General features: G+C 34.9%; 1 protein-coding gene across 6 annotated transcripts in view; it reads right to left on the reverse strand.

Moving 5' to 3' along the window:
* The window catches only part of TEX9 (testis expressed 9), a 247,054-nt gene that overhangs the window by 82,324 nt on the left and 149,797 nt on the right, over positions 1 to 14,933 (reverse strand). For 3 of the 6 annotated variants that reach the window (XM_036842658.1, XM_036842657.1, XM_036842662.1), the window contains 4 exons: positions 11,748 to 11,977; positions 11,555 to 11,646; positions 2,696 to 2,759; positions 831 to 910 (listed from right to left, as the gene is read on the reverse strand). In XM_036842658.1, coding sequence (XP_036698553.1) covers positions 831 to 910; positions 2,696 to 2,759; positions 11,555 to 11,646; positions 11,748 to 11,977 — 466 coding nt within the window. The remainder of the gene's footprint in view (positions 1 to 830; positions 911 to 2,695; positions 2,760 to 11,554; positions 11,647 to 11,747; positions 11,978 to 14,933) is intronic. The other 3 variants (XM_036842660.1, XM_036842661.1, XM_036842659.1) reach the window with 2 other exon arrangements.

Consider the following 14,933-nt stretch of genomic DNA (forward strand, 5'->3'; position numbering starts at 1 on the left):
ATCCCACTTCTGGGTATTTATCTGAAGAAAATGAAAACACTAATTTTTTAATATATATGCACCTCCATGTTCATTGCAACATTATTTACAATAGGCCAGATATGGAAACAACCTAAATGTCCATCAATGGATGAATGAGAAAAGAACATGTGCTTTTATATATATATATATATATATATATATATATATATGTTAAAGTATTATATAAAATAATATTTATATATATATGTAACTATTACTGAGCCATAAAAAAAGAATGAAATCTTGCCATTTTGACAACATGGATGGACCTCGAGGGCATTATGCTAAGTGAAATAAGTCAGAGAAAGACAAAGACAAATAAGTGATCTCACTTGTACGTGGAATCTAAAAACAGACAAATAAAAACAAGCCTGTAGATACAGAGAACAGATTGATGGTTGCCAGAGGCTGGTTGGTTGGGAGCAGGCAAAATAGGTGAAAGGAGTCAAAGGGTACAAATTTCCAATTATAAAATAAGTAAATCATAGGGATGTAATGTACAGCATGGAGACTATACTTAATAATACTAATGGCATATTTGAAAGCTGCTAAAAAAGTAGATCTTAAAAGTTTTCATCACAGGGAAAAAAGATTCTGTAACTATGTATGGTAATGGATATTAACTATACTTACTGTGGTGATCATTTCACAATATATACAAATACTGAATGATTGTGTTGTACACCTAAAACCAATATAATGTATGTCAAATATACCTTAATTAAAAAAAAAAAAACAGAAAACAATCTTAAAGCATTTACCCAGTAAAAAGAAAAAGTTTTTAAGGTGTTTGGGAATTTAAGTCTTACCTTAAACTGTAATCATCTTCCTCTTCATATGATTTAATTTGTGTTGAAATAGACTGAGATCGTACTTCTTGCTGATCTCTCTAGTTAAATAAAACAAAGTCATATAGGAAAATAATGCACAAAACTAGGATATATTCAAGTGCCTTTCTGATCATTAATTATTTCAGAGTTGTCCACAATTTCTATAAAATCAAAGCACAGAATTCTAAAAGCTATGGCATCAAAATAAGATCTGGTACAATGTAGTTTCACCCTTTCATTCATTCTTGGTTAAAAGAGTCAATTCTAAGGCAAAATTGTAAGAATGCCAATGCCTTTATATGATCTTAGCTGACTCCTGCTTCCCAACTACATTAGAGCTTCCATCTTCTGTAACATGCAAAGGAAATAAGGTTCACAAGAAGTGGAAACATAAATCCATTTAATGGACAGAAAAACTTGTCTCAAATCAGAAAAACTTCAATGTTAAGACGACCACATAGAAATGAAAGTGCTAAAAATGAAGCACTAAGAGTGAAAGCTTTTGGAGAAGATGTATTAATATGAAAGTGAAAAAACAAAAATTCAATGTGGCAAAAGTTATATCCATTAGAGGACTCTGATCAGAATACATAATGAATCCCTCACTCTAGTATAATGTTGAGTTTCTGAACATTATTTTCAGAAAAATTATTTTCCTGCTCTTCAGACACTGACAAAAACTAAAAGATGTAATAAAATGTTTATTTTTTAGTAAAATATTTAATTACAAATGCAACTAGTAAATCTGTAACCATTATCTAAATATTACTTGAAATGTTTGTTATATATGTTTCTCATTCCTAAACCAACAAATAATGATGGATCTGTCTAAGACATTAAAATATTGCCTATTCTTCCCTGCCTCCATCAACTCCAAAGTGGGGTGGGGGTGGGATTTAAATGAAAGAGAATTATAAATGAATTAGAATAAAAAATTTAAAAAGTTTGAAAGCAGCTACTTTATTCCTCTAAGGAATATAACTATATCCTATCAACTAATATTGGGAATGCTGATACTTAGGGACGGATGCTTAAAGTAGGAATAACCAATTTGGTAGCCAGAATGGGGCAAATATGCTTACATTGTCTAGTGATGTAACCTCACTACATTTTTCCTGACTATAAACCGGATTATGGTCTAGCCCTAAGAATCTGCGTTACATCCAACTGCAGAGTTTAAGAAACAGGTTACTATCTGAGCATTAATGGTAGTTGTGAACCTTTATTCAGCTTCTGTCCAGAGACCATTTTATTTCTATCCTTACTGAATTACCAGTACTAATTCTATATAGCTACTTGCAAACATTAATCTTAAAATAGTGGGAAATACTATTAAATATTAATGTACCTATTAATTAGATGATTGGAATATCTAAATGGAAAACACTTTTTCAGTGGCTTTCAGAAAACGTGTGCTGGGCTTCCCTGGTGGCGCAGTGGTTAAGAATCCGCCTGCCAATGCAGGGGACACAGGTTCGAGCCCTGGTCTGGGAAGATCGCACATGCCGCGGAGCAACTAAGCCCATGCACCACAACTACTGAGCCTATGCTCTAGAGCCCGTGCTCCGCAACAAGAGAAACCACTGCAATGAGAAGCCCACGCACCACAGCGAAGACCCAATGCAGCCAAAAATAAATTAAAAAAAAAAAAAAGTGTGCTTATCAAAAACATATACATGCCTGTATACACATACTTATGCATATATTGATGTTCAATTTATGATAATTCATTGAGCTGAAAATTTATGCTTTGGGCACTTTTTTGTATGTATGTTACACATCAAATTAAAAAGTTAAAAAACTAGCACTTACATGGAATTACTATTAATTGTACATTCACTTACTATTACTTCCTCAGCTTGTCGAACCAGATCAGCCGTTTTTGCCTCTAATTCTGCATTTAAACGCCTAAAAGCAGAAAATAATAATTGTGATAGACTGAAGATTGTAACACAAAAATAAAAGTAATTAAATTTCAATAACTACAATTTAGCTAATCAATAAATGCCAAAACATACATATGACATTTTTGTTACAAAGCTTATCTCCAAATCCCCATGATCCTTCTTCTTTCTGGTGGAAGTTCAAACCATGTAACTCCTAGCCTCTCCCTGGCCATTACTTCAGGTGGAATGGTTTATTTGGGAAGAATAAACTGGGTGGGTTCAACTCAGTTCCACTCTCCATGTCCTTGGGATCAACTCCAATTGGGAACAGGAGTGGGGTGGGGTGTGGAGGGGGCTGATTTCATCAGGGGTGTTCAGGTGACTGGGGAGGTATATCTGGGGTTTAGTGAGCTGACCTGAGGTGGCTCATACCTCAGCTACATACTTCAATATCAGCTTCATCAGGAATACAGGTGATTACTTCGACCTACACCTACCACTCCTTTTTTTTTTTTCAATCTATTTGGAATCTAGCAAAGAATAGGAATACTATTTAGTCCCATTAAGACTGTAAGAATAGCAATGCCATTGAGAGAAACCATTTTTAAAGAAAAAATTGCTCATCATCCTACCACCATCATCCAATCATTTTTAAAATTCCCTTCTAATTTTCATCTGTAAGCACACACACAATTTTGTACTGTTCTGCCATAACAATACAGATGGAATATATTTATCTCTATATAATTTTTATAATTAGTGCCTTAAATGGCTATGAAATATTCTAGAGTTGAAGTTAACATAATGTACTAAACCATTCCCCCTGTTAGCTGAAGTCCCCTTCTCAGTTTTAAAGGTTAACATTATAATAAACATCTTCAAAAGCATGTAACTTTTAAATTCTATTCATAGGTCACATTTCTAGACTATCTAGGCTCTTCTGAAGTTATATGAAGAAAATATGCAGAGCAATTTTTAAAATGAGATACCTTGTTTTTTTAGATATGTGATTCAGAAGTACCACAAACCAGTGATGACTCCCACTCCCAGGAAGAAAAAAAGCAGCATCATAGCTCTTCTTAAAAAAGTCTGATGTTTTAAGAAATATTTTTATATCTTAGGATGAGTTAATCAAAATAAAAATATCTAATAAAGACTTAAAGTTGTATTCAAGATGCCTTTACCTGATTTTTCAAATTTCCTTAACAAGAACCATTAGAGGTTTCTGGTCAATAGAGGAGGCTGAGATAAATCAAAAGGCTATTCTTCTGCTCCCAAACCCATAGAAATCCTGGATAAAATATAATGAAGGAAATATTGCTAAACTTAAACTCAGGAAAGGAAAATACCCTGGCACTAAAAATAAAGCACCAACTCAAAATGAGAGCAGTAAACAGGAACAGAAGCCAGAACAGCTTAACAGCTAGAAACTGATGCACATGAGAGAGTCATGAAGGGCTACACCTGTGAACCACAGACCACAAAAACACTACCCATAACCTTAGGTGAATGGAAATGAAACTAGAGCCATGTGTGGAAAAGATTCCCTTGTGAGTAATCAGAGCACATAGGAGTGTAGTCCAAGTTCATCTTACCCAGATGGTACAGGGACACTATGCCAAAACTTTAATATAGAAAGCTGGCTTAGAACCAGTGAAATCTCTGATAAGCTAATAAAGTTAAATGCAAAACCACCCTTAGGGATTTACTCATCTAGAACACATGCAACTCTCTCAGAAAGCAAACCCTACTAAAGATGTCTTCACAAAGGTAACAAATTGCATTAAGAAACAAGTGCCCAGGAGGGACAATCAACAGATTGTTATGTTTTTCCTTCTACTAACTTTGGGTTTTGTTTGTTCTTCTATTTCTAATTCCTTTAGGTGTAAGGTTAGGTTGTTTATTTGAGATTTTTCTTGTTTCCTGAGGCAGGCTTGTATCGCTATAAACTTCCGCTATAAACTGCTTTTGCTGCATCGCATACAATTTGGATTGCTGTGTTTTCATTTTCATTTTCTCCAGGTATTTTCTGATTTCCTCCTTGATTTCTGCAGTGATCCATTGGTTTAGTAGCATATTTTTTAGCCTCCACATGTTTGTGTTTTTTGCAGTTTTTTTCTTGTAGGTGATTTCTAATCTCATAGTACTGTAGGTGGAAAAGATGCTTGATATGATTTCAATTTTCTTAAATTTACTGAGACTTGTTTTGTGGGCTAGCATGTGATCTTGAAAAGAATGTGTATTCTGTTGCCTTTGAATAGAATACTATGTATTCTGTTTGGTCTAACGTGTCATTTAAGGCCAGTGTTTCCTCATTGATTTTTCTGTCTGAATGATCTGTCCATTGATGTAAGTGGGGTGTTAAAGTTCCCTACTATTATTGTGTTACTGTACATCATGTCTGTTGTCATTTGCATTATGTATTTAGATACTCCTATGTTGGGTGCATATATATTTACAATTGTTATATATTCTTCTTGGATTGATCCATAATCATTATACTACAAAGCTACAGTAGCCAAAACAGTATGGTACTGGAACAAAAGCAGACACAGAGATCAATGGAACAGAATAGTGAACCCAGAAACAAACCCACACTTATATGGGCAATTAATCTATGACAAAGGAAGCAAAAATATACAATGAGGAAAAGACAGTCTTTCAATAAGTGGTGCTGGGAAGACTGGACTGTTACATGTAAAAGAATGAAATTAGAACATTTTTTCATACCATATTCAAAAATAAACTCAAAATGGATTAAAGACTTAAATGTAAGACCATAAACCATAAAACTCCAGAAGAAAACAGAGGCAGAACACTCTGACATAAACCACAGCAGTAATTTTTGGATCTGTCTCCTAAGGCAGAGGAAACTAACTAAATAAATAATAGGACCTAATTAAATTTATAAGGAAAGGAAAGGAAAAGAAAGCATTGACAAAATTAAAAGACAATCTACTGAATGGGAGAAAATATTTGCAAATGATATGACCAACAAGGGTTTAATGCCCAAACTATATAAATAGCTCAAACTACTCAATATCAAAAAAACAAATAACCTGGTTAAAAAATGGGCAGAAGACCTGAATAGACATTTTCCCGCAGAAGAACACAGATGGCCAACTGGCACATGAAATGCTCAATACTGTTAATCATCAGAGAAATGCAAAGCAAAACTGCAATAAGATATCACCTCACACCTGTCAGAATGGCTATCATCAAAAAGACCACAAATAACAAATGTTGGCAAGGATGTGGAGAAAAGGGAACCCTTGTGCACTGTTGGTGGGAACGTAAATTGGTGCAGCCACTGTGGAAAACAGTATGGCAGTTTCTCAAAAACTTAAAAGATATAACTACCATATGACCCAGTAATTCCACTCCTGGATATATATCCAAAGAAAATGAAAACACTACTCTGAAGAGATATATGCACCCCAATGTTCATAGCAGCATTATTTACAATAGCCAAGATATGGAAGCAACCTCCATGTTCATCAACAGATGAATGGATAAAGAAGATGTGAGATATCTATCTATCTATCTATCTATCTATCTATCTATCTATCTATCTATCTATCTATCTATCTATATATCTGCATACATATCATGGAATACTATTCAGTTATAAAAAAGAATGAAATTTTGCCATTTGCAACAACATGAATGGACCTGGAGGGTATTATGCTTAGTGAAATAAGTCAGAGAAAGACAAATACTGTGTGTTATCACTTATGTGTGGAATCTGAAAAATGAAGCAAATAATGAATATAACAAAACAGAAACAGACCCATATATGTAGAGAACAAACAAGTGGTTACCAATGGAGAGAGGGAAGGGGGGAGGAGTACAATAGGGGTAAAGGATTAAGAGATACAAATTACTATGTATAAAATAAATAAGATACAAGGATATATTGTACAGCACAGGAAATATAGCCATTATTTTATAATAACTTTAAATGGAGTATAATCTATAAAAGTTTTGAATCACTATGCTGTATACCTGAAAATAGTATAATGTTGTAAATCAAGTATACTGCAACAAAACAAAAAGAAAAATGACAAATATTTGAAACTTGAAGAATATAGCGAGAAACATAAAACAAAAGACAATACTTTTTTAAAAAAGAGATAATGCTGAGAATGTTCCAGAAATGACTAAATATAGGGACCTCAAGCAGAATTAAGAAAACAAATCCACACCTGTACACATCATAATGAAACTGCAGAACTTCAAAGACAAGGAGAATGTTCTTTAAATTACAAAGCAAATATTTAAAAAGAAGAGGGAAAAATAGTCTACCAGCATGAGTATCTTAAAAGCTGGCAGTAGATGCCTGATCAATATCTCTAGATTCCAATGGACAATGAAATGGTATCTTTAATGGACCATCGGGAGGTGGGGGGGCAGGGACTAGCCATTTCGAGTTCTATATTCAGCTAAACAATCTTTGAAGAATAAGTGCAAAGTAACAAAATTTTCGGGTAAGACTGGAGAATTTAAGACTCCGATTTTCATACAGAGAAGTAATGAATGGTCTATGCTTCAGAAAAGAGGAAATTGAACCCAGAAAAAAAAAAATGCAAAGAAATGAGAAAACATGATGATAAATCTAAATTAGTACAGAATATGAAAATAACAGGTAAGGGTATTCAAAGCAAAGGGGAAATAAGTATTATATAACTTGACAAATGACGGAAACCAAGTTAAAGCATTCTAAGGTCTTTCCAAACCAGTAAAGGAAAAATAAAGACATAATGAAAACTCATTCAACCAACAAAAGACAGAAAAAAAAACCAAAGAAAAGGCATAAATAGAAAACAAAAATAAGACGGCCCAAACAACTTCAAATTAATAAACAAAATAATGTAAATAAATTCACTCATTAGAAGGCAGAAATTACCAGACAATATAAAAGAAATGCTCTTCATAAAGCTAAATGACATAAAAAGTTTGAGAATAAAGGAATGAAAAAGATATAACAGACACTACATAACAACAAAAGGAATTATTCATCAAGAGGATTTAAATAAATCAAACAATATAGCCCCCACACAAAATTGGACACAATTATAAGGAGAAATTTTTAAATCATAATTATAGCTGATTTCAGTACATCTCTAACAGAAACCAATACAGCTACTAGAAAAAAAAAATGGTGATGATACTGATGTTATGGACAGCAACATTAATTAGCTTGATCTAAGATATGAGTCAACAAATAGTGAATACACTTTCTATCAAAGAACACACAGAATATTTACAAAAATTCAACATGTACCTGGTCACAACTAAGTTTCAAACATTTTTGAAAATCAATATTATATACATTCTCTGACCACAGTACAATTAAAAATAAATTATAAAATAACAAAAATAAAACAAACAAGCAAACAAACAGATGCTTGGGAACTACAAAAACACACTCCTAAAATCATCACTATGAAAAATCATAAAATATTTAAACTAAATAACCACAGAAGAAATATATATATCAAAACAGATACTGAAAAACCGATACGCTGTGGTTGGAGAGAAATATACAGAAATTAAATGTATGTATTAAAAAATAAGAAAAACTAAACTAAAAAAGGAAACTAAAAAAAGAAGAAATAAATCCACCATTAGAAGAGAGAGAAATAATAGAGATAAGACTAATCAAAAAAAAATTTAAATCACATAGATTAGCAATAAAACCAAAAGCTAATTCGGTGAAAAGACCAATAAAACATATACACCTCCCAGCAAGACTGACAGAAAAGTCCCCGAAAGAAGGTGTGTATAAGGTTACAGATACAGTCAAGACTTAAAACATAAGAGCATAATTAGAATAAATGTATGTTAATACATTTTAAAACATACATGAAGTGGACACTTTTCCAGAAAACTAGCAAATAACCAAAATTTATTCTGGATGCAAAAATTATTAAAGAAACTGCATTCACAGGCAAAAAAAAACACCCACACTAGACTCAGTTTCACAATTTTAATCAAAGGGCAGATGATCTCTGATTACAAGAAGGTTCCAAGAACAGACTAAAACGAAAAAGGAAAACTATTCAGCTTATTTTATGTGGCTAGGATAATAATCACATCAAAATCAGAAAGGTAAAGAACTAGAAAAAAGTGCAAGACCAATTTCATTTCTGTTTATAGATGAAAAAGAACCTCCATAAAATTAAAGCAATGTAATCCAGGGGACTTCAAAAGAAAACAAGAAATCTGCCTTTGTAGTTCAGTATGTTAAAACATTAAACGAGGGGGTGAAAAAAATTTCATCGCCTAAATAAATTTGGGGGGGAAAAAGCTTTGTTAAAATTTAACATTCATTCAAAATACAAATTAAGGGTATAATACTGCATATCAGCTATCCTTAATTAAAAAATAAAGAATTAAGGGAAACAGCGTCCTTAAGCCTGATTAAAAAAATACCAAAACGCTACAGCAAACCTCAAATGTAGTGATAAATTATTAAAAGTGGGCTCCTGAAAATCATAACTAAGATAAAAATGCTTACCATTACTTTTTCTATTTCATATTGCACTGGAAGTTCTAACCAGATCAAGAAAAAGGATGCAGAAGAAATTGTAAAGGGACAAAACTATCCCAATTTGCATATGATATAACTGTCTTTATAAAAAACTCAACGGACTCTGCAGAATAAGACAGTTCAGCAGAGCTGACAATCTATATAAATATAGGTCTAGGATCAACATACAAAAATCAGTAATGTTTCTATACATATAACCAATTAGAAAATGTAGTAGAAAAAGAGCCATTCATTATAGCAAGAAAAAACTATAAGGTACCTTGAAAAAATTGTACGTGCAAGACTCTTATGTAGTAATATGATAAAATATTATTAATGGATACCCAAAACACCCACATGTAAATAGAGATATATCATATTCGTGGAAGGGCAGATTCAACAGCATAAAGATGTCAGTTCTCTGCAAATTAATCTATAAATCCAATGTAATTGGCATTTATGGGCAAGAAGTTTGGGGGAAGGCTTGCCCTTCCAGTTATCAAGATCAATTAAACCAGATGTCACGTAATCTTATTGTTTAGCTCTCTGGTTTTATGATATACGCACAAGGCATGGAATATCTATTGACTTGAGTGATCAGCATATTCCTTGGTTTACTGTCTCATATAGTGATTATTTCCTCCAACTATTTGACAGGAGCTGATTGTAAAAGATTCTGGATTGGGATCCCTGGAAAGTGCTGTGTTCATTTGATTAAAACAACACCCCCATATGCTTACCACCAAGACAACATGTGGCAAAATACTCTGTTATGAACTCATATTCTTGCCTATAAGGATGGCCAGACATTTCACCCTTACGCATAGTGCTGATCACAAATTTCAAGCAGTGCCTGGGAGCTACTCTGTTCAAACACCTCAGATTTGCACACCTCAGAGTGCATATAACAGAACAAGTAACAACTGGGAGTCTTTACCACAAAACTTTTGCTAAAATAGAATAGTCCTTATAGATGCCTGACTTTGATCAGGACCATATCCTTAATGAAGGGCCAGATGCAAATAGACCTTAAATAACCAAATGAATTAAACTAATCAGTGCATGTATTTAGCGCTATCTGGTGCATGGTAAAGAAAACAAATGTTTTGGGTTGAAAACAGCTGATTCAGAGCTGTATATGAACAACAGAACCATTGATTAAGTACACTCATACTTGAATAATAGGCCCATTTCATCAAGCAGTGGAAGATCACTGTTTCTACATGCAAGTTGACACGTGTCTAGTTTATCTAAAGAAAGTACACTTCAGTTTTAACTCTAAACATGCTTTAATTTTAAGTACAGATCATTTGGTAACTCTATGTTAAACCATTTGAGGAACTGCCAGAATCTTTCCCAAGTTTTAAATTAAATTACGTTAAATTAAAAAGGTGAATTTTTAAAATATAATTTTTTTGGTAAGGGTATATACGAGGGCAAATAAAGGACATGGTCTCTGACCTTGTGGAACTAACAGTCCAGTGGAGGAAACAGACAAAAAGTAAACTAACAAATGAATTTACTGTAACAAGTTATGCTAATTACAACGAAAATTTAATTACACAATTAAAAAAGAGTAATGGGGAGCCTACTTGTCATAGTCAAGAAAGGCCATTCTGGTTGGCAAAAAGGAGAGAGGTCAAGATCACACAAGAGGTAGGAGCCAGGTGTGACAGAGCTTTTGAAGTGCAAATGGAAACCACTGCAAAGTTTTAGACAAAGGAGTGACAAGATAAAATTAAAAGATTACTCTGACCGCTGCATGAAAACCGGGGGATGAAGAGTGGAGTGGTCCAAGAATGAAAGCACGTGTTGTCAGGATAGCTGTAATTACACTGACAGCAGATAAGGAAGGAAAATCCTCCCAACACCACCAAATGCGGATGAGAACGGTAATTCCAAATGCCCTGAGAAACATGCTTTCAGTTTAGAAACCAAACCTAAAAGAAATTTACATACGTAAACTCTAGGAACTTGAAATTAAGTGGAATTCCTTTAACTAGAAACTGAACTATTCGTGGCAATTCCTGCTATCCAAATTACTTCTAGCGGTATCGTCTCGCTGACGAACAGGTTTACTCACTTGGGTTAAATTTTCGACCACTTTCAACAGCTACGAGGTCGCAGCTCAAGTTAAAAAGATAAAGAAGGGCAAGCGAACGGGATAATAAACTGCTGGACAGTGAATGGTCCCAAAGATCCAGTCAGTCACCAGGAAAAGTATTTGTAAGCAGCCTCATTTAAGTGAAAGAAAGAAGGAAAAGCTGAACCGCCAAATTTCTTACTTATATTCTTCCTCCTTGGCGAGGAGGTCCCGACGAGGTGTGGAAGGTTGCTGAACGCGTGGTGGAAGCGGAGTCCCTGAAACGACCCGTCTCTGTAAAAGAGACATTTTCAGACCCAAAGTTAAATGAATTCCAGTGTCCGCAGGACCGCCCGAAACCTAGCTGCTACCCAGCAGTGTAGAGTTGAACTAACCTTAAAACTTCGCCCCGCCATTTTTCGCGGCCGCGACGCCGTTACTGAGGCAACGACGCATCTTCCCGCGAGAGTTACGACAACACGGGCGGCCTCCAGCCCGGGGGGCGATTCTGTCCACGCCCATACTGTTGGCAGAAAATAGCGCGAGGCTGCGGCGTGGCTGAGAACTGGGGAGTGGGCCCTGCGGCTTTTCCGCCCTTCGCCGGTAAGCGCTAACGTCTGTCCTGCTGCAAGAACAGAAGAAGCCGAAGTAGTGCGTTGATTTATAAATTCTTAAGTTGGCGATGGAGGGGTTTCAACCAAGGAAGACAGGTCCATCTCTAATACTCAGTAGGAAGCAAGCTAGTAAAGCTCCTCCTCTGTTGTGGTTTTTCCAAACTAAGTGGCCAATTTGACCTACAGCTCTTTTGTTTAAAACGAACTATTTAGTGGGATTCCAAGTTTTGACTTCTCACATTTATTTATAGCATGGTTAAAAGCTCAGGCTCTCAAGGCAGTCGTCTAAATTCATGTCCTGGGTCTGCCACTTACTAGCTTGGGCAAATCATTATCTTCGCTACTTCATCCGTGAAGTGGGGGTAAGAATAGTGCCCATCTCACAGAGTTACTATGAGGGGTAAGTGCATTTGTGCTTAGGATTGTGCCTGAACACAGTAAGCAGTCAAAAATTCCAGTTTTTTTGGAATTAACTTGGGAATCCAGAAATAAACTTCACATTTAAGGTCAACTGATCTTCAGCGAAGGTAACAAGACCATTCAATGGGGGAAAGAATAGTCTTTTCAACAAGTGGTACTGGGATAAGTGGATGTCCACATGTAAAAGAATGGAGTTGGACCCTTATCTCACACCATGTACAAAAATCAACTCAGAATGGATCAAAGGCCTAACCTCAAAAGCTAAAACCATAAAGCTCTTTAAAGAAAACATAGGTATAAATATTCATGAATTAGGTGATGATTTCTTAGAAATGACACCAGAAACACAAGCAAAGAAAGAAAAATCAATAAACTAGACATCATCAAAATTAAAAACATTTCATTTTAAAGGATACCATAAATAAAATGAAAAGACAAACCACAGAAAGGGACGTAAATTTTGCACATCTTTTATTTAGTAAGAGACCTGTCTAGAATATAAAAGAGCTATTTTTAAAATGGGCAAGTATCCTGAACAGGCATTCCTCCAAAGAAGATATACATATAGCCAAAAAGGAGATGAAAAGGCATTCAAAATCATTAGTCTTCAGGGAAGTGCAAATCAAACCATAATGAGATACCGCTTCACACCAGCTAAGATAACTATAATAAAAAAAGATGGACAATAACAAGGGTTGGAGAAAATGTGGAGAAATTCAAACCTTCAAACACTGTTGGTAGGAATACAAAATTGTGCAGCCACTGTGGAAAACAGTCTGGCAGTTTCTCAAAAGTTCACACATAAAGTTACCACATGATCCAGCAGCCCACTCCTAGCTATATACCCAAGAGAAATGAAAACATATACCCTCACAAAAAGTTGTACACAAATGTTTATTGCAGAAAAGACAAAAAGTGGAAATGACTCAAATGATAATAAACTGATTAATAGGTAAATAAAAAGTAGTATATTTGTACAATGGAATATTATTCAGCACCAGAAAGGAATGAAGTACTGATGCATACCACAATATGGATGAACCTTGAAAATATGCTATATGAAAGAAGCAATTCACAAAAAAACCACATATCATATGATTCCATTCTAATAGGACCACATATTATATGAAATGTCCAGAATAGGCAAATCTATAGAGACAGAAAGTAGTTCAGTGGTTGCCTAGCCCTGGCAGATGATGGGGGGTTGACTAAAGGGTTGCAAGATTTTTTTGGTGGGGGAGGGGTAATAAAAATGTTCTAAAATTGTGCTGATGGTTGCACAACTCTGTGACTATACTAGTACACTTTATATGGGTGAATGGTGGGTATGTGAAATACATCACTCAAGCTGTTAAAACATTAAAAATAAATTATTAAAATTAAAAAGTCAAAAGATGGGAAAAGTTATGCCATACTAGCACTAATCAAAAGAAAGCTGGAGTAGCTACATTAATTTCAAACAAAGTGATTTCAGAACCAGAAAAACTGTCAGGGATAAAGAGGAGCACTACATAATGATAAAGAGGTCAACTCTCCAAGGAGATATAACGATCCTTAATGTGTATGAACCAAAAAGTTGAGTGTCAGAATGCATGAGGCAAAAACTAATAGGAGTGCAAAGAGATACAGAAAAATGCACAAATACATTGGGAAACATCAACACCCCATTTTCAGTCATTGATAGTTCAGGCAGGCAGAAAATCAGTAAGGATATAATTGCCCTAAACAGCATTATCAATCTGATCTAATTGACATTTAGAGAATACTCCATCCAACAACAGCAGAATACACATCCTTCTCAAGGTCACACAGAACATTTACCAAGAGAGACTACATCCGGGCCACGAAATGCACATTAATAAATTTAAAAGTATAGAAATCATATTCGTTCCCTAGAATTGCTGTAAGAAAGTACCACAGACTGGGTGGCTTAAAACAAAAGAAATTTATTGTTTCACAGTCTGGAGACTGGAAGTCCAAAATCAGGGTGTTGGCAGGGCCATGCCCCCTTTGAAACCTGTAGGGGAGAATCCTTCCTTGCATCTTCCTAGCTTCTGGTGGTGGCTGTCACTCCTTGGCATTCCTTGGCTTGTAGCTGCATCATTCCACTCTCTGCCTCTGTAATCACATAGCATTCTCCCTGTGTGTGTCTGTCTTCACCTCGCATTTCTTCCAGTCATACTGGATTAGGACCCACCCTAATGACTTCATGCTAACTTGATTACATCTGTAAAGACCCAATTTCCAAATAAGGTCATATTCACAGGTTAAGGGGAGGGGTGTATATGTGATGGGTTAGGACTTCAGCATGTCTTTTGGGGGACCACAATTCAACCTGTAACAGAAATTATATAAACTATCTTTTCTGAGGCCATGATGGAATTAATCTAGAAATAAATAACAGAAAAATAGCTGTAAAATCCCAAAATATTTGGAGATTAAATACACACTTTAAAATAATACATGGGTCAAAGAAGTCTAAAGAGAAATTTAAAAGTATTTTTGAGCTCAATGAAAATGAAAATACAGTTTATCAAAACCTGTAGG

The sequence above is a fragment of the Balaenoptera musculus genome, chromosome 2, assembly GCF_009873245.2.
Source record: "Balaenoptera musculus isolate JJ_BM4_2016_0621 chromosome 2, mBalMus1.pri.v3, whole genome shotgun sequence".
In the NCBI taxonomy this organism is placed as follows: domain Eukaryota; kingdom Metazoa; phylum Chordata; class Mammalia; order Artiodactyla; family Balaenopteridae; genus Balaenoptera; species Balaenoptera musculus.